We start from the raw sequence: 21306 nt of genomic DNA, 5'->3' as shown, positions 1-21306 counted from the left end.
AAAGGAAGTTAAATGTATTAAAATGTGTAATCGTAGAAACAAACAGACAATGTAACAACCTCAAAAGACTTGCATGTTATGACAAATCCAGGAAATCACCAATACTATTAACCTTACTTGTTCTGTTTCTGGTATAATGTTGCAAGTGCATCCAGTTCACGAGCAACCCTGGGATGTTCAGCCCCATAAGCATTTTCAGAGATTTCCAGAGCCTGCTTATATAACTGCTCAGCATTTCCAAACTTCTTCCACTGCACATAAACTCCTGCTAACTGATGGAGGGACTGTGCTACCCTGGGGTGATCTGGATCCAGTGCAGTCTCCCGAATTTCCAGAGAACGCTGCAGAGGAGCAACTGCCTGTAATAAAGGAGTTGAGAATGTGACTAGAGCAGGTAAGATAATATACAAAAAACACTGCAACACAAACATCTTATCAAGCACATACTATGCTCTGCTTAAATTCCTTGCTTGCTTGCTGTTACAAGGTATTCCCGTTGTTCCTAGATGCACTTACCTGGCTGAGAAGGCCTAGATCTTTTAAGAATCGTCCCAGAGTTTCATAAAGATCAGCCAGACAGATCATACTTTCCTCTCCCTCGCAGCTTTTCTCATATTGCTTTAGAGAGTCAAAATACTCAGCTGCCATTGAACTCTTATCTTTTCCGACAAGCTGCCAGTAACTCAGTAATTCTGCAAAATGCCCTCTGTTTTAACAAGAAAAGTAAGTAGTAAAATACAGAACACCAAATCTCCGTGCTCAGAACCAGCTACCCTGCTGGAGGGCAGGGTGCAAGGAAGGGGGAATATGCATGTCAGGAATTTTCTCTCATGCTGCAAAGTGTCTGCAAAGCAGTTCTGTGAAGGCTACTGTAGTCCAACAGTCAGAATGACCTATGCAGCACCTTACTGGTCTCCCAACTGTGAAGCAGTGGAAAGACAGAGGTCTCTGCATGACAGTGGATTCACTGCCCCGCCCCCAGGCGCACCTACATACTACCATGTTCAGAGCACCTACAAGCAAGGTTCATGCTACACTGGGATATACCGAGGTGCACAAAAGGGATAGGCTGCAACAGAACAGCACTGGTTGCCATGCCTTGGGTGCTTTGCAACCAGCCAGCCAGGCAGGGTATCCCATAAGTGGTACCTTACTAGATATCGCCATATAACTTTATACTTTGCTATTTCTCACCATTCTTTCAGTTAGCACCCTTCAGCCAGCTTTCAATCCCTGCTATAGGGTTACATATTGGCCTAGTTAAATTTCTTCCCATATTTGTGCATTTTATCATTTCTATTATTTATTTTTTAAAACAAAACATTAAAGACACTTTATTTCATGCCTTTAACTGAACACTAAACCATTTCAATATGTTTGTACATACAAAGGCCCTGGCTACTCTCTTACCTTTTGTAAAGATTCTGAGATACAAAGAGGTTCAGGAGACACTTGTGTAGTTTCTGCTTGTTGCCTTGTTGTTGGAAAAGCCAAGGAAGTTCATCTGCACTTCTCCAAGTCACTCTGCCTTGACTAATGGAAGAAAAGCAACCAAAATAAAACCCCTTTCCATTCCTAACATTTAAAATTATAGGGCTTGCTTTGGAAAATATTAAGTCATACAAGTACATGGACAAACAACCAGTTAGCCTCTTATATCACCAATTACCTGACTTGTGTATGCAATTTCCCACCCCCTTTTTGTGAAAAGGAGGTTTATAATATGAAACTATTAACTACAGCTTGAATCAAAGATCCAAAGTCTGTCTTTGACTCTTTACAGATTACAGATTATTAACAGATCTACAAAACTCATGAAATACAGGGTAATACAAAAACAAAATGTCCCCAAGTTATCCTTAGACTGGTCAGCACACCCTCGTTTACTGACATGTTTTCATGCAAACAAAAGTTTTACAAAAGGGCAAACCCTGTACCCTGTGCGTAGCCTGAATTTCTAGGATCTGTGCCCAAATGGTTCATGAGAGCTGAGGAAGGTATTGTTTCCTCCACCATAGATTGCTCCTGTGTTCTCAGGCCTACAGTACCTGTTTTTCCTCTGTGTCCCCCCTCTCCCTGGCAGATTAGTATGGCCATAAAGACTGTAACATTTCTTGTGTTCCGAGGAGTTCTGAAATACCTTAGCTGCATGGTGAAGTAGTCTATTAGTTTTTCTCTGTAAGTAGAAATAATATTTTGACCTTCTTCCATGTATTCTAGTCCCACCGTTTCCCAAGCCTGAAAAAGAGAGTTATAGTACTCAATATATGTCTGTTACATACTAACAATGCATGGGGCTCCCTACAAGACACAAGTGGGAAACAAGGATCTTATGCTGAGGAATTTTAAATCATTTTTTTTTTTGCTAAAGGGATCTTCAACTTGAAAGCAAATCAATTTTAAAAAAATGAGTTAAGAGACGCTACAAAGGCCCAAGGGATTTAAGAAGAGGAAATATATCATAATGTGGGAGAGGGAGTGGGGAAAGGAGGAAGCCTTATATTTATTTTTCTCAGGAACAATAATTTCATTGGGTCTTTCATGTTCCCCTTGACCTTGGGAACTGTAACTCTTTTTGTTGCCACTAACATCATAGTTCTCAAATAGCCTCCCAGGCTTTGCTGGGAAAGGGGAAGATAATGGAGGTACAACTAATAATGTATATTTACTTTTTGTTAAACTAATAAAGTTATACATTATTGGCATTCAACTATAAACAAAGTACTAAATTAGGCTAAAGCTCTTAGATTTATCACTTCTTAAAAATTATCATCCTCCTTTCCCCTTCAATTCTGGCTTGATTTTTAGTAAACAATATTTTCTAGGACTGCTAGAGATAGCAATCAATGAAAAAGCAACTTTTGAATGCTGATGGAGAACAACATTGATCATCCTGGTAAGAATTCTCAAGATAGCAGCCACTGATACCAGATCAGAACTGAAGGGAGAAAGAGTGGGAGAGAAGACAAGCATATAATCAAAGGTTTCAGAGTAACAGCCGTGTTAGTCTGTATCCGCAAAAAGAAGAACAGGAGTACTTGTGGCACCTTAGAGACTAACAAATTTATTAGAGCATAAGCTTTCGTGGACTACAGCCCACTTCTTCGGATGCATATAGAATGGAACATATATTGAGGAGATATATATACACACATACAGAGAGCATAAACAGGTGGGAGTTGTCTTACCAACTCTGAGAGGCCAATTAATTAAGAGAAATTATGAAGTTTAAAGGCTATCTAGTTAACCACCAGAGCTAGAAATTAATGCATAACTGGCAACTTGGGAATCTCCCACTTTCCATGGCGTACATCATTTATTTCTAGTCTTGTTGGTTCTCTAGACCTTAAAAATGGTCACATCCTTTAGACCAGCAGTGCTCTTTAGCACTGGTCCAGGGCTTCTAATAAAGGACTGGTCCTGGACCTTGGAGCAATGAATTTTTTATTCCTAGGAGGGAAAAAATACAAACACTTAGTATGGCTTTGCAACCATCCAAATAGTCAAAAATAACGCAGGCACACAAAAAAAACCTACTTTGTAGACTAAGTCAATGACAATTACATAAAAAATTAAACAGATTTATATAGTATGCTTGTGTGTCTAAGGGAAGACAGAAGGCTATACTGCTTTGATTTACCTTATTGTAAATCTAGAGAAATATAAGTGGATTCAAAGTTACTCTTGGAGTTACACCAATTTATTTAAGAACAGAATTTGGTGAAATATTTCTAATTTAGTGGAGTATTATTTGCATATGTCTAAATGTATGGAATCTTACCTGGAGGTGCTGAAACTTTAGCAGACCACAGCCATATGTCAGCATACACATCTTGTGCAGACTGTGAACTAGAGAGGCTAATACGGCACAGGATAGTTCGGGATAAAGTTCCATCAGCTCTGATTCACTCACTCCATTGTGGCTAACACTGATGAGACAGAGAACCTGTGTAGCCAAAACATTCATGTTTTCATAAGTTTAACAACTGCTCAATGAGTAACTCAGGTATACTGAATCTCAAGACAAATACTGAATGCCAGGTTTTAAAACATAATATAGGATTCCTTGATACATTTAGTACACAAAGTACATAGTACAGTTACTGGGGTTGGTGTGGAAAACAGGCTTCACAAATTAATTCCACCTAAACATGAAGTTATGGATGTACAATTCAGGCAAAATTCTGCTAGGTTACACTGGTGTCAATCTGGAGTAAATTTTATTGTCTTCAGTGGAATGACTGAATGATATACTGGAATAAATAAAGGCAATATTGGGCCCAACATGGCTTATAAGACATTGACTTCAGAAATCTTTCCAAAAATATACAAAACCATGTCTCTAGTGAACATTGTTACCCAAGCATTCTAGAAATATTTATGTAGTCTTACCTTTAATACAGTAACTGATTTCAAAAATAGGGACGATTTAGATTGGAAACATTATAGAAAGGGTAAATTATTCATCTTTGGGGTCCACATAACTACGACTGTTACGCAAATTTGTCAATTTCCATTTTACTACAGCAAATTAAATACATATTTTATCCTTCAAAAGGTGTTTTGTTGAAGCAATAAGGGAACTTCAGAGATTGCAGTTGTTCGAGATGCTATACAATATACAACAGTACAATATAAATATCTTAATCTCATAAGAACTTCATGCACCAAAATTGCCTGCAAATACAATTATAAGTATTACTGCTTTCACTTTCTGAGACAAATTTGTCTCTCACGTAACTTTAATGAGATGGATTTGGCTATTAACTTTTTTTTCATCTTAGAATAACCCAAATATTAGATACTGGCTCTTGAATGTTTGTGGATCAATATCTTAACAGAAGGGCAACAAGATGCAGCAGTACTTAAGTGTCTGCTATAGACCACCAAATCATACTAGAGAACAGGATGGCTGGCTCCTTAAGCACCTATCTATAAAGTATAGAGAAAAAAAAGCTGTTATTATGGGGACTTCAATTTGAGTGACATATGGTGGAGCGCTCATGCTGCCAGTTTTAAAATGTCCTCAGAATTTCTAAAAGTTACAGATGATTATTTCCTAACTCAAGAAGTGTTTCATCCAACACAGGGGAATTTTGTATTAGACCTTTTCTTGACTGAGAGGAATTGATCACAGAACTAAATATTTGTGGTTGCTTAGTTTAAGTGAACATCGCTTGATTATATATGTTAAGTGCAGAACAGGACACAGTCCAAACTAACGCTGTATATATTTGGCACTTTAAAAAGGGCCAATTTCACACAACTGAAAACAATGATGAGTCAAGTCAACTGGGAGAAAGAATTTACACAGAAAGATGTGAATGATAATAGAGAACTGTTTAAGAACATTTTACCCCAAAAAAACACAATGCAGAATGAAAGGCTAAACTGGTCAAAAAACAACCCAGCTTAGAAGGGAAGTACCAAAAAAAAAAAAAAAAAAAAAAAAAATCAAACCAATACATAACAAAAGGGAAGCTGATGGTAATGAATATAAATCAGAGGCTAGGAATTGTAGAAAATTGATAAGAGAAGCAAAAGGACGTCAGGAATAATTTATGATCAGTGGAGTTAAGAATAATAATAAGGAGAAGTTTTTCAAGTATATTGGGAACAAAAGAAATCCTAACAATGGTATCAGTCCATTACTAGAGGAAAATGGTAGAATTCTCAATAATAATGTAGAACAAGCAGAAACATTTAAATAAATATTTCTTTTTAGTATTTGGAAAAAAGCCAGATGATGTAGTCATATCATATGATGATGAAATATTTTCCATTCCACCAATAACTCAGGAGAACATTAGACAGCCGTTACTAAAGACAGACATATCTAAATCAGCCAGTCCGGAAAACCTGAGTTTTAAAAGAGTTGGTCGAGGAGTGCTCTGGATCATTGGTGCTGTTTTTCAATAAGTCTGGAAATATTGGGAAAGTTCCAGAGAACTGGAAGAAAGCTAATCTTGAGACAATATTTAAAAGAGATAAATGGGATGACCTGGATAATTATATGCCAATCCACCTGATAACTATCCTGGACAAAATAATGGAACTGCTGATGCTGGACTCAATTAATAAAGAATTAAAGGAGAGTAATACAATTAATGGCGATTGACATGGGTTTATGAAGAATAGACCTTGTCAAACTAACTTGATATCAATTTCTGATGAAATTACAGGTTTGGTTGACAAAGATAATAGTGTTGATGTAATAAATTTAGACGTCTAGAAGGCATTTGACTTCGCACCGCACAACATTTTGACTAAGAAACTAAACTAAAATAAAATCAACATGGGACACACAAAATGGATTAAAAACTAGCTAATTGATAGATCTAAAAGGGCTAATGTGATCCTTGGTGTATAAATAGGGAAATATCAAGTAAGAGTAGCGTTGATATCATCTTTACTGTATCCAGTTCTCATGTCCACAATTCAAAAAGGATGTTGATAAATTGGAGAGAAGAGCCACAAAAATGACCAAAGAATTGGAAAACGTGCCATCTAGTGAAAGATTCCAGGAGCTCAAACTATTTAGTTTATCAAAGAGAAAGTTAAGGGGTGACTTGATCACAGTTTATAAGTACCTACAGGAAGAACATAACTTTGATAACAGAAGGCTCTTCAATCTAGCAGACAAATGTAAAACAAAATCCAATTTAGACAAAATTAAAAAATAAGGTGCACATTTTTAAGAGTGAGGGTAATTAACGACTGGGACACCTTATCAAGTGTTGGGGTGGATTCTCCATCTCTGGAAATATTTGAATCAAGATTGGATGTTTTTCTAAAAGATCTGCTCCAGTTTAAAGAGGAAATAATTCAGGGAAGTCCTCTGGCCTGTATTACACAGCGGGTCAGACTAGATAATCACCATGATCCTTCCGGCATTATATTCTATGAACCTATGAATTATAGCTTTGAATCAATGAAAAGTCCTCAAATACTTTCTTTTTATTTAATTCACAGAAACTCATCCGGAGGAAAGGGAACACGTTTCTTCCAAAAGTTTCCATTGCAATGTTTGCTTACCTCTCTCATAAGGTGTTTGTCTTTATCGTTCAGCATGGATTCCTGAACTGATCTCAGAACAAGTCCGTACAGTGATACTGTATCTTGACACTGGAAACACTGTTGAAGGATTTCATCAATATTTCCTGCACTTCCAGCACTAAGCGAATGGACAAGATTAGCTTTTTTAATATGTTAAATTTGACAACCACAAAGCGCATTTAAGCTATTAAAGATCTTCATCTTGTGAAGTGCTATGTGCCCTCAACTCCTACTGGCTTCAGGACATTTCTGCTGCCCCAAGCAAAAAAAAAAAAAAAAAAAAAAAAAGCCGCGATCGGCGGCAGTGGAAAAAAAAAAAAGCTAAGATCGGCGGCAGCAGTTCAACGGCTGGTCCTTCGCTCCTAGAGGGAGTGAAGGACCTGCCACCCCTCTCCTTTGGCCGCCCCAAGCTCCTGCTTGTTAAGCTGGTGCCTGGAGCCGACCCTGCTTCAGGAGGTGCGCAGCATCTTGCGGGATTAGAACCCAAAGAATTTAACACCTGAACACAACTACCAACATATGCCATAAGTGTCTCCCTTTTGTAATAAAAAAAAAAAGCAGTGATACCTTTACTTTAGCAGGCAACAGAATGGGAATAAGATTATATCACATAAAGAGACAGAAACGTAAAACTGGATGCTGCGATTTTATTTATAGAATCATAGAACTGGAAGGGACCTTGAGAGGTCATCTAGTCCAGTCCCCTGCACTCAAGGCAGGACTAAGTATTATCTAGACCATCCCTGTCAGGTGTTTGTCCAACCTGCTCTTAAAAATCCCCAATGATGGAGATTCCACAACCTCCTTAGGCAATTTATTCCAGTGCTTAACCACTCTGACAATTAGGAAGTTTTTCCTAATGGCCAACCTAAACTTCCCTTGCTGCAATTTAAGCCCATTGTTTCTTGTCCTAGCCTCAGAGGTTAAGAACAATTTTTCTCCACCCCCCCTTGTAACAACCTTTAAGTACTTGAAAACTGTTATCATGTCCCCTCTCAGTCTTCTCTTCTCCAGACTAAACAAACTCCATTTTTTCAATCTTCCCTCACAGGTCATGTTTTCTAGACCTTTAATCATTTTTGTGGCTCTTCTCTGGACTTTCTCCAATTTGTCCACATCTTTCCTGAAAGGTAGCACTCAGAACTGGACACAATACTCCAGCTGAGGACTAATAAGCACGGAGTAGAGCGGAAGAATTACTTCTCATGTCTTGCTTGCGATACTGCTGGCTAATACATCCCAGAATGATGTTTGCTTTTTTTGCAACAGTGTTACACTGTTGACTCATAGTTAGCTTGTGATCCACTATGACCCCCCAGATCGCTTTCCGCAGTACTCCTTCCTAGGCAGTCATTTCCCATTTTGAATGTGTGCAACTGATTGTTCCTTCCTAAGTGGAGTTCTTTGCATTTGTCCTTATTGAATTTCATCCTATTACTTCAGACCATTTCTCCAGTTTGTCCGGAACATTTTGAATTTTAGTCCTATCCTCCAAATCACTTGCAACCCCTCCCATCTTGTAACCCTTCCCAAATTAATACTTTTATTTTATAAAGTGCGTCTCCAGCAGCAACTAAGCAACTAAAAATAAAATATTTAAATAATAAAGAACAAGCAGCAATTGTGAGCCACCAATCACAAGCGTCCTCCCTTGGAGTCTCTAAAGTGAGATTGATGGTCTTTCAAAAAGATATGTGCTGGATCAGCCACAAGTTGCTGTGCTCAGTTATGTTCTTTGACACAGTAGGGAGGATGAATCCTCTCCACCTGCAGGAATTACAGGGTGAAATCTTATGTCCTGTATTACGCAGGAGGTCAGACCAGAGGATCATAGTGGTGCTCCCCTGGTCTTAAAATCTTATGGACTCATCTACATAGCCCCGAAGCTTGGACTATGTGGGTGTGAAGTATTCCACTGTAACTGTCCCGTGTGGACACTGCTAGCACAAACTAAAAGGTACTTAGTTCACATTAACATAGACCTGTTTGAAGAGAAATAAGTTAATGCGCAGTAGGTACCTTTTAGTTCATACTAGCAGCAGCATTCTCATGGTGCACACTGGAGTTTACACCCCCATAGTCCACACTGCAGCGCAGTGTAGACATAGTCTAGGATGCAAAGCATCAGGCACATCAGCCCACAGACAAAGCACCTCTCAATATAAAAGGAATACTTCCCAATTAATATTTATAAAGGGAATAAAGGGACTGACAGCTACAAAAAGAAGAGTGAAGCAAAAGGATGGAGAGAGACCTCGATTCAGAATAGGGAGAGGATAATATACTATATTCAGATTCAGTGGGTACCTAAATATTTAGCATCCAAATGGGATAGACCATTAATTCTGTATAGTGCTGCTTTCTTTTCTTTTTTCATAGAAAAATGGGGAAAATAACTTTCTATTTTCTTCTGCTAAAGCAGTTTCATCTCAACAAAGAATAATTCTTTTTCAATTGAACATTTTCTGATATGCTGATAAAGCAATTTGTATTTTTAAAATCTACAGACTCGCACAATAATGTCAGGCCATCTCAACTTACCAAGCAATCATTTTGCCTAAAAGAGTGACATACAAAGCATTGCAAGTTGTGGCAGAACGACAGTGTTTCTCAAGTTTCTTCTCCTAAGACAAGTGTTTAAAGAAACATTATAAGCCAATGTAATATTAAGCACTCTGAGGAGTTAAGGATTTGACACTAAAACACCGATTGTGGATGTTAAAAAAGCACATCATGACTAGTGTACAAAATGTGGGATATATATAAGTGGCGGCTTCCTTTCAAGTTAAGGATCAAATAGGGCTAGATCATCTCAGGAGATGATCAGCACCTTGCTAGGATCAGGCTCCATGGATAGGATTCAAAATGGCTTCCTTGCACATGTCCAAGCATTTTTACTCCAAATACATATTATACTAAAACAGGAGGACATATCTGCAGAAAGATGGGTAAAAGTATAGTTCCTTTACTAGTAATTTATACTATTCCATCCATAGGCACCAACTTTCTCCAGCGCCGGTGGGTGCCCGCACCTGCCCGCCCCTTTCCCTGCCCTTGGCCCCACCCCAACTCCACCCTTTCCCTGCCCCTGGCCCCGCTCCCATCCCAACCCCATCCCTAAAGTCCCCACCCTAGCTCCGCCCCTTCCTGCCCCTATTGGATCCCTTCCCAAATCCCCGCCCTGTCCCCACCTCTTCCCCCAGCACGCCGCGTTCCCCTTCCCTCCCTGCCCCGAGAATCAGCTGTTTCGCGGTGCAAGCGCTGGGAGGGAGGGAGGAAAAGCAGGACGCAGCAGCACGCTCGCGGAGGAAGCAGAGGTGGAGGTAAGCTGGAGGGGGGGGGGGGGGCGGGGAACTGCCGGTGGGTGCTGAGCACCCACCAATTTTTTTCCGTGGGTGCTCAAGTTGGCGCCTATGATTCCATCTGAATTTGGTGCTATCAGCCTCTGGATAAAAATATTTACACCAAATCCTGTGTACAACGGCTATAAGTTAACTAAATAAAACACATTTTCCTGGCTATTGAAACATTAATAAAAATAAGCTTTTTGTCAGCTCATTTTACTCTTCCACATCTTTATAAGTATTTATAGTAGACCCTAGAGTGAAATACTTTCAACAGAATTACAACAGACATACCTGTTCTTTGGTCAATTTAACATCTGCACAGCTACATTCTGCACTAATGAGACATTTCACATCTTTAGAATTCAATGGCTCAAGATGAAGAGTTGGCCACAACCTTTTAGAGGGAGAGAACAAAATTACATTAAAATCCAGCAAAATAGTATGTGAAAGAAAAGAGACCTAACTACTTGAAGGGGAAAAAAAGAAGATATCAATGCAGAAATCTGAAACTACACTCTTCTGCTGTTAAAGGATTTTAATAATACAAAGTCACATTTGTATTTTTAACCTTGCCCTAAGACAGCTGACTACATCGAAGTACTGGAAGTCTGCAATTGTACATGCCTATGATATGTTCAATGGGGAAAATCCAAATCCAAAATTCCCACTGACTTCAGTGGGTACGAAATCAGATTCAGATTTTATTCTGCAACATTATATTATATATATATATATATATATATATATATAAAAAAAAGTATATTTAAACCCAGGCTACTTTGAAACCTCCCCAAAGAACAACATACCTCCATGCCTGAGGACATGTTTCCACGTTCACAGATACAATCACCCTTACATTCACTGGCAGGGGATCTATCAGCCATTTCATATGTTTTTCAGCTTGCTTAAAAACAAGTTTCAGAGCATTAATTCAAAATTCATTAAAAATAAATGCCACAAATCACTATCATCTCATTAACTGTTCAGCCCAGTGAAAACAATCTTCATTGCCTCCATTCTCTTAAAATTGTTCAGGGCCACATATTTATATAGAGCCAAACTCCCCTTTCTATATGCACCAGCATGGTGACAGCTTAAGTAAAGTAGTTAGCATAGTATCATATAGACTCTCACCACCTACAGATTGGATACGTGACCTGACCCACAAATCAGTCCACAATTTTGGATCCACCCCCAGCAGACAATGCAATGAGACAGATCAAAAGGCAACATGCTCTGGCAAATTCCAGAAATACCAAGTTTTATAGATAAATCAAATGACAATTTAATTCATCTAGTAAAATTGCAAATTATTTTCTACTTATTTTCTCTCTTATAGTAAATGTATTGTTTTACTGTCTCACTATCACTACTAACCTGATATACCACTCCAAGTTTATTTGGCATTTGTAAAGGCCAAGTAGGTTGGAAATGTACCTGTATTTGGTCTATAGAGTCAATAATTATGATAATGCTGCCTTGGTGACGAGCAGAAAGTTTTTCCAGCCAACGAGGAAATTCTTCCAAGAGCTTAGCTGGATCCAATGTTAAAGGTGACACTAACCAAGAATGCTGCATGAGCTGCAAAATTATAAACATGCATAAAAATATTGCATCTTAAGAAATACTTAGGGGAGTTGGACAAAAAGACACAGGTGGACCCAAGATAAAATCATTCACTCCTGGGGAGCTGATTTCAAACAAGTCCATACAAAGTTGTTTTCCCTTCACTGCATATAAGGAGCAAGAAATTAAAAAAAAAAAGGAGAATGTTTTTGAAGTTCTTATATATTTAATTTTAGATGGACAACGTGAGGTTAAAAATCCCATGGGACCATCTGAGGAATAAGAAGTGTGGAAAATGTATAAATAAAAATGTGTAGGCTTTTAACAACACAGGGAAGAGTTGATTTAATCTTTCTGAAGAGCTCAGTCCTGTGCAGCCCTGAGTGACTTCTTTTGAAGATAAAGGGAGCTCAGATCCTGGCAGAATCAGGCCCCTCATTTATTCCACACATATCAGACATGTACTTCTAAAACAAATTAACATCGAAGAGCAATAGTCCAACTACAGTGTGGTGCCAACTGGCAAATGCAGCTTCAGGTTTCTCAATGCATAGACAAAACAGATGCTACCTGCTTCTTTCCTTGGCCAGATGGCAGGAAATAGTAAAAGAAGCTTATGTGGCTTTCTTTATAAACCATCAATATTTTTCATCAGAATCATAATTGCTGACAACGTATTATGAAAAGCCTCAGAGAGGATATTTTAATTTATTTCTGATATCTGATCAACTCAACAAAATGGGGACAATCATTGTCTGTATCACCCTGATTGGGTACAGACAAGTCCATAAGAACTTTAAATAGATTCTCACACACCCCACACACACACACACTGAATAATGCTACATGTGCTAAACAATAACTAGAGTACCTTTAAAGTAAGCCGTTTAATTATTAGTGCAGATTCTGAACTGGCAGACATGGGCCTCCCAACAAAGTGATAGAGAATTAGTGTGTTTGGTGAATGCTTCTGTTGCAGTTGAATCCTAATGGGGCAAAAAAACACACACACATTCCCAATAGCCCACATTTTTGCAAATATATTCTTATTTCCAAAAAATATTATTGTAGATTCGTCAAATGTAATTATACATTTTAGCTTGGCATGTGCGGTATATACATAATAAAATAAGTCAGACAATTAATCATCCCTAATTAAATATTTTACATCAGAATTTTCACTTTTGATCTCCATTGGACTAGAGGGATTTTCAGATACTAGCTACATTCACAGATTACAAAGATAAAACATCAAAAAGAGGAGATTCTTGGGGGAGGGGACAGTAATGAATTCCCTGATGGCATCTGCATTCAAGTGTTACTAATCTGAATACTGTCAGTTTATTTTATGGCAGCAGGTTCTATTGTAGATCATAAGAGACTGCAAGATGCATTTCTATAATAGGTTTCTGGATTTGGATCCTCCCTCCCATTTACCTCAGCAGGGTGACTTAGCGGAGGTGACACTTTCCCTTGGAGCCACCACCACCCTCATTCTCAGAACAGTGTGAAGGAGTTGAGGTTTGGGGTTCTCCGTGGCATTGTCCCCTGTGGGTTGTAACTAGTGCCTAGAGGGGAACAACTATTCAAGTGTTACTAAAAACAGAACTAGACTTTACAGGGTGCTTTTAGAAATTCAGTATTTTTCTAATGCTGGTTTCTCCTGCTACCAATCCAATGTTGTGCTGTTCTTGTTTGAAGTGTAATTTAAAAAAAAGATTAACCATTGTTAAAAATACCATTTTGACAGGAGAAGAGATTTGCCAGAGCCTGGTCCTCCAGACACAAGAAGAGGTGGGATGGGTGCTGGTGCTGCCACTAGATCATTTAGACGTTCATAATACTGCAAACACAACAATTTAAGTTACAATGGCTCCAGTATTAAAGAAATACATATACGAATTAATTAATATACTGATTAATGCATCCTCCACATATTTAAGCATATACTTAGCTTTAAGAATGTTTAGTTCCATTGAGTCAAGAGGACTAAGAGTAAAACAAAAATATATGGCTACAGAAACAAAGTGATTTTGTTGTTGCTTTTTTAATGGGGAAGGAAGAATGGAAAGTGCTAGAATCACTAAAAACTACTATTTAATACCTCTTCCATAAAAAGTTTTAAAGCAGAAAATAATTTTTAAAAATTAGTTTGGGATGAATTTGCAGTACTAATATATGTGACTGACTAGTAGCACTGGTACAGTAAGACCTAGTACAAGAAGGCATGCAATTCCCCCTGCACCTCTGCTAATGTACTGCAATCTTGGCGTGCCAGATCCCAGACATGTGTCTCATGAGAATATAGTACCAACTGGACTAAATTATTGTGTTGTGGTTTTATGAGGTGAGCAAATGTCCATTATGGACTAGAGTGAGACAAAAATTCATTTTGACGTGTGACAAGGCAAATTTGAATGTAGACCTCCAAGAACGGAAGGATGGTCCAGTGGTTAGTGCATTAGGTTTAATTCCCTGCTGCATCACAGACTTCTGTGTGACCTTGGGCAAGTCACTTAGCCTCTCTGTGCCTCAGTTACCCATCTCTAAAATGAGGATAATAGCTCTGACACACAGAGTGTCGTGAGGATAAATATAGGCACTCAGATACTATGTTGATGGGGGGGGGCACATAAATAACTAAAATAGATAGCCAAGGACAAAAGGATAGTGCTCTAAAATTCCATGTCACCTATTGCTACAAGTAGTTATACTTGATTATACGGAACTGGCTATTTTTAGAAGCTACAAATTCTTATAGAGCCAGAAGTACAGAATAATATGAATGAAGAATAGCAGAGCACATTCCTTACAATTCTAAGAAAGGGAATTATCTCTGTGTTAACTTTTTAATTTCCATTTCTAAAATAAGTTAATCAAATTTACTGGAAAAACAGCATTCAAATTTGTCTCTGTTCCAGCTATTGGAGGCAGCACAGCAGACTGTATCAGGTTTGCCAATAATGTATGGGACACCACATCTGTCAGTAGGAGATGGACAGTTTTCCAGGACTAACTCCTCACATCTGATCCCTATCATTACATTTTTGCATTCCAAAACCTCATGGAAGAGATTCTCTCCCATTACGGCCTAGCCCCTGTGTGCTGCCATGGCAGTGTAGAGGAGCCATAAAAGTCTCTGAGCCTGGGTTCCCTCGGTACAGGTACTGCATAGGACAGCTGTGGGCTCACTTAGATTGTATCTAACAAAGAAATTATACTACTTTAACTATTCCCGTATGTTGTTAAAATGGTGCAATCCCACAGTGTGAACACATTTATAGGTGAATGGTATAGCTTATTCGTGTAAAGGGTGGAGGAACAGCTGCGCTGGTATAAGGCACCTTTATGCTGCTATAACTAGGGGTTATATTGATTTAACTACTTCAGTAGAAAATTCATACCCTTAACTGAAATAGTTCAAATACAAAAACTGTGGATAGACCAGGGCTTACGCAGGACCCCTCACGAGTCCTGGAACAGGGGGTGTGGTCATAGTGCATGGTACAACAGCCATTTTGAGAAGCTCCAGGTTGCAGAGCAGTTCAGACCGTTCAGGGAGGACTGCTGTAATTTAGAGCAGTTACAGCATGGGGCATTTTGGTTCCCAATCAGCCCAAAATCCCAGAGACAAAATGATGGCTTATAGCCACGTTTGCCCTGCCTTCTTGGAGCTGTGCTTGTGCGTGCTGCATCTCCAAGAAGCACAAGCATACATTGTCAGCCAGTTCCTCTAGGAGGCACAGCACGAAAGCACACTGACTTATTCAAGCAGCAACATAATTCCTCACCAGAGGCACTTTTCACAGATTCCTCTAGATATATTAATTCAATCCTTTCTAGGTGTATCTCATAGACTTTAAGGTCAGAAGGGACCATTTTAATCATCTAGTCTGTCCTCCTGCACAACGCAGGCCACAGAATCTCACTCATCCACTCCTGTAACAAATCCCTAACCTATGCCTGAGTTATTGAAGTCCTCAAATACTGGTTTAAAGACGTCAAGGTGCAGAGACTCCTCCAGCAAGTGACCCGTGCCCCACACTGCAGAGGAAGGCGAAAAACCTCCAGGGTCTCTGCCAATCTGCCCTGGAGGAAAATTCCTTCCCGACCCCAAATATGGCGCTCACTTAAACCCTGAGCATGTGGGCAAGACTCACCAGCCAGCACCCAGGAAAGAATTCTCTGTAGTAACTCAGATCCCACCCCATCTAACATCCCATCACAGACCATTGGGCATATTTACCTGCTAATAATCAAAGATCAATTAATTGCCAAAATTGGGCTATCCCATCATACCATCCCCTCCATAAACTTATCAAGCCTAGTCTTGAAGCCAGATATGTCTTTTGCCTCCACGACTCTCCTTGGAGGGCTGTTCCAGAACTTCACTCCTCTAATGGTTAGATACCTTCATCTAATTTCAAGTCTAAACTTCCTAATGTCCAGTTTATATCCATTTGTTCTTGTGTCCACATTGGTATTAAGCTTGAATAATTCCTCTCCCTCCCTGATATTTATCCCTCTGATATATTTATAAAGAGCAATCATATCTCCCCTCAGCCTTCTTTTGGTTAGGCTAAACAAGCCAAGCTCTTTGAGTCTCCTTTCATAAGACAGGTTTTCCATTCCTCGGATCATCCTAGTAACCCTTCTCTGTACCTGTTCCAGTTTGAATTCTTAAACATGGGAGACCAGAACTGCACACAATATTCCAGATGAGGTCTCACCAGTGCCTTGTATAACGGTACTAACACCTCCTTATCTTTACTGGAAATACCTCGCCTGATGCATCCCAAGACCGCATTAGCTTTTTTAACGGCCATATCACATTGGCGGCTCATAGTCATCCTGTGATCAACCAATACTCCAAAGTCCTTCTCCTCCTCTGTTACTTCCAACTGATGTGTCCCCAATTTACAACCAAAATTCTTGTTATTAATCCCTAAATGCATGACCTTGCACTTTTCAATATTAAATTTCATCCTATTACTATTACTTCAGTTTACAAGGTCATCCAGATCTTCCTGTATGATATCCCGGTCCTTCTCTGTATTAGCAATACCTCCCAGCTTTGTGTCATCCACAAACTTTATTAGCACATTCTCACTTTTTGTGCCAAGCTCAGTAATAAAAAGATTAAATAAGATTGGTCCCAAAACCGATCCCTGAGGAACTCCACTAATAACCTCCTTCCAGCCTGACAGTTCACCTTTCAGTATGACCCGTTGTAGTCTCCCCTTTAACCAGTTCCTTATCCACCTTTAAATTTTCATATTGATCCCCATCTTTTCCAATTTAGCTAATATGGTTCCACATGGGGAATTATCAAATGCCTTACTGAAATCGAGGTAAATTAGTTCCACTGCATTTCCTTTGTCTAAAAAATCTGTTACCTTCTCAAAGAAGGAGATCAGGTTGGTTTGGCATGATCTACCTTTTGTAAAGTCATGTTGTATTTTGTCCCAATTACCGTTGACCTCAATGTCCTTAACTACTTTCTCCTTCAAAATTTTTTCCAAGACCTTGCATTCTACAGATGGCAAACTAACAGGCCTATAGTTACTCGGATCACGTTTTTTTCCCCCTTCTTAAAAATAGGGACTATGTTAGCAATTCTCCAGTCGTATGGTACAACCCCTGAGTTTACTGATTCATTAAAAATTCTTGCTAATGGGCTTGCAATTTCATGTGCCAGTTCCTTTAATTTTCTTGGATGAAGATTATCTGGGCCCCCCGATTTAGTCCCATTAAGCTGTTCAAGTTTGGCTTCTACCTCGGATGCGGTAATATCTACCTCCATCTCCTCATTTGTCATCCTACCATTATCCCTAAGCTCCTCATTAGCCTCATTAAAGACTGAGGCAAAGTATTTGTTTAGATATTGGGCCATGCCTAGATTATCCTTAACCTCCATTCCGTCCTCAGTGTTTAGTGGTCCCACTTCTTCTCTCTTTGTTTTCTTCTTATTTATATGGCTATAGAACCTTTTACTATTAGTTTTAATTCCCTTTGCAAGGTCCAACTCTACATGGCTTTTGGCCTTTCTCACTTTATCCCTGCATGTTCTGACCTCAATAAGGTAGCTTTCCTTGCTAATCCCTCCCATCTTCCACTCCTTGTAGGCTTTCTGCTTTTTCTTAATCACCTCTCTGAGATGCTTGTTCATCCAGCTTGGTCTACAACTCCTGCCTATGAATTTTTTCCCCTTTCTTGGGATGCAGGCTTCTGATAGTTTCTGCAACTTTGACTTGAAGTAATTCCAGGCCTCGTCCAGTTTTAGATCCACAAGTTCTTCAGTCCAATCCACTTCCCTAACTAATTTCCTTAATTCTTTAAAGTTAGCCCTTTTAAAATCAAAAACCCTAGTCCCAGATCTATTTTTGTTTATCCCTCCATCTAGTTTGAACTGAATTAGCTCATGATCGCTCGAACCAAGGTTGTCCCCTACAACCATTTCTTCTATGAGGTCCTCACTACTCACCAAAACCAAATCTAAAATGGCATCCCCTCTTGTTGGTTCTTCAACTACTTGGTGAAGGAATCCATCAGCTATCGCATCCAGGAAAATCTGAGCCCTATTATTATTATTACTAGCACTTGTCCTCCAGTCTATATCTGGGAAGTTAAAGTCTCCCATGATCACACAATTCCCATTAGTGTTTATTTCATTAAAAAGATTAAAGAGGTCTCCATCCATATCTAAATTGGATCCCAGCGTCTGTAGCACATCCCAAGCAGTATCTCAGGGAAGGCTCTAGCAGCTTTCTTTCCCAATGTGATTTTTGCCCAGACAGACTCTGTCTTCTCCATTCCATCACTTCTTATTTCTTTACAGTCTACCTCATCATTGATATACAATTCTACTCCACCACCTTTGCCTTTATTTCTGTCTTTCCTAAACAGCACATAGCCTTCAATACCTGTACTCCAGTCATGACTACTATTCCACCATGTTTCTGTTAACCCTATAATATCCGATTTCACTTCCTGCACCAGTAGCTCTAGTTCCTCCATTTTGTTACCTAGGCTCCTCGCATTAGCGTACAAACATCTTAATTTTTGCCGTTTGGCTTCACTGACATCCTTTACCCGATTACAGACATTCTACCACCAGTGTCACCTATTAGACTGGTATCTACACAACCCTTCCTCCTTACGTCCATTCTCATACCCACGGCTGTATCCTTTCTTACTTTGTTTTCTTCCTTTTCAATGTTAAATTCCGGCGTGGAGATTACCTGGACATCTCCCAACCATCTCCTCCAAATTTCTAGTTTAAAGCTCTCTTCATCAGTTGTGCCAGCCTCCATCCTAGAAGTCTATTTCCCTCCTTACTCAGGTGAAGTCCATCCCGAGAGAGCCATCCTCTGTCCATGAATGCTTCCCAGTGGCCATACATCCCAAAGCCCTCCTGGTAGCACCACTGCCTGAGCCATCTGTTGAGCACCATAATCTTGTCACACCTTTGTTGCCCTTCTCTAGGAACAGGCAGAATCCCACTGAAGATCACCTGAGCCTCGATTTCCTTAAGCGTCTTCCCCAGACTGGCATAGTCTCCCTTGATACGTTCCAGCGAGAATCTAGCCGTATCGTTTGTTCCCACATGAAGGACAATCAGCGGATTCTTTCCCGCTCCCGTTAGGATCCTTTTCAGCCTCAGGTCCACATACCTTATCTTAGCACCCGGCAGACAGCACACCCTTCTGTTCTCCGGATCAGCTCTAGTTACAGACCTGTCTATTCTTCTCAGTAAGGTGTCCCCAATCACGTAGACCTGCCTTTTCCTGGTAATGGTGCGATTCTCCGGTCTGTCCCCTGCTCCCTCTGGGTGCAAGTCCTCTCGATTTCTATTGTCCCTTGTAATCCTCCGCAGCCCATCCCGTATCCTCCTGGGGCTCATATTTGGTGTTGTTATCTCCATTGACTCTTCCCCTCTTCTTATAGGACTAGCTGCTCTTCTCTTCTTCCTTGCCCTCTCACCTTCAGCGACCACCTGCTGTGCCCCTCCTTCATTTTCCAACTCCGCAAACCTGTTCCTGAGCTCTATTTCTCCTTCACTAGCCCGTCTTTTCCTCTGCCTGGTTCTCTTAGTCACATGCTTCCACTGTCCACTTTCCTCACCCCTCAGGGCAGTCTCCCCTCAGAATTCTGTGGTCCTGTTTCCATCTGCAAGTCTGAGCTTTTTCCTTCAGCCTCCTCATGTCTTTGCTCCATCATCTGCTCGAACCCCCTTCTAAACTCAACCAGAGTTTCCACCTGCATCTCCAATCCTCGGATCTTTTCTTCCATCAGCTCTATCAGGCGGCACTTCATGCAGACGAAACTCTTTTCAGATACCCCCTCCAGGATCATGTACATGCCGCAGCTTCCACATCCAGTCATCCTCATTGTGTCTTCCACTGCTGCCTCTGTATCGGTCATAGACTTCCCACCTAAAACCTGTTAGTCCGGGAAACACAAACCAAACCACTGCCACCCACAGAGAGAGGAGGGGGAAAAAAAAACACACACACACACACACACACACAGAGCAGGCACCAAAACACTGGCACACCCCCCTTCACTAGCCTGTCTATTCCTCTTCCTGTCTTCCTTAGTCTCCCCCAGACACTCCCCTTGCAAACTCCCACCAAAACTCCCCTCTTTACATCTCTGTTTGCTGGCTCCTGTGCCACTGCGGCTGTCTATGCCACTGCCTGACTGGCTAGCTACCTTTATAGGACCCATAAGCAGGGAAGCCCTGCCCCCTAATCAGGGCTCAGCTTCTCTCCCAGCACACTGCCCCTACCAGCCTCCACACATATAAAACTCCAAAATACAATACAGAAAACACAAAAACCTTCTCCTCCAACAGAACTCTGTTTTTGACACTCCTAGTTTTACAAGGGTTTACAGGTGAGGCAGTCCAGGAAGTACTGAGCATTTCAGTACCCCTTTATTTTTAATTTTACTATGTCTTTCTCTCACACAGACTCAGATACATTAAGATTGTGGGACTATACAATAGTCTTTTCATTATCCAATTCCAACAGACCTAATTCTCTGTATTGAGACAGGGCTTTCATTTGCTTCAAAAAGCTGTTTGAGGTCTTTCATTTAGGCTTCAAAGTATGGTGTGTTACCTTCTAAGAGAACCCCTTATTTCTAGATGGCATGCTATCACGGCAACATTTCCTCCAATGGAGAAACAAGGACCATTTCTTCATCAATGAAACTTTAAGACAGACATAACTGGCATTGTTCCAGAAACTAAATATGTCATCTGTCTAACACATATGGTCTCCTCTAGCCTAAGGTATAAAAGCCCCAAGGTTGTTCTCAAACATAGGTCCTT

General features: G+C 40.0%; 1 protein-coding gene across 1 annotated transcript in view; it reads right to left on the bottom strand.

Annotated features, from left to right (window-relative positions):
* The window catches only part of NPHP3 (nephrocystin 3), a 52351-nt gene that overhangs the window by 17194 nt on the left and 13851 nt on the right, over positions 1-21306 (bottom strand). The window contains exons 10-21 of the mRNA XM_054019672.1: positions 13709-13812; positions 12841-12955; positions 11841-11984; positions 11210-11307; positions 10695-10797; positions 9598-9680; positions 7036-7174; positions 3782-3946; positions 2141-2238; positions 1411-1533; positions 517-706; positions 118-359 (exon numbers count right to left, since the gene is read on the bottom strand). Of these exons, the coding sequence (XP_053875647.1) occupies positions 118-359; positions 517-706; positions 1411-1533; positions 2141-2238; positions 3782-3946; positions 7036-7174; positions 9598-9680; positions 10695-10797; positions 11210-11307; positions 11841-11984; positions 12841-12955; positions 13709-13812 (1604 nt within the window). The remainder of the gene's footprint in view (positions 1-117; positions 360-516; positions 707-1410; positions 1534-2140; positions 2239-3781; positions 3947-7035; positions 7175-9597; positions 9681-10694; positions 10798-11209; positions 11308-11840; positions 11985-12840; positions 12956-13708; positions 13813-21306) is intronic.

Source organism: Malaclemys terrapin, chromosome 2, assembly GCF_027887155.1.
Source record: "Malaclemys terrapin pileata isolate rMalTer1 chromosome 2, rMalTer1.hap1, whole genome shotgun sequence".
NCBI classification, from domain to species: domain Eukaryota; kingdom Metazoa; phylum Chordata; order Testudines; family Emydidae; genus Malaclemys; species Malaclemys terrapin.
The sequence above is the reverse complement of the archived record's forward strand: the minus strand, read 5'-3'. Positions and strand labels throughout refer to the sequence as shown.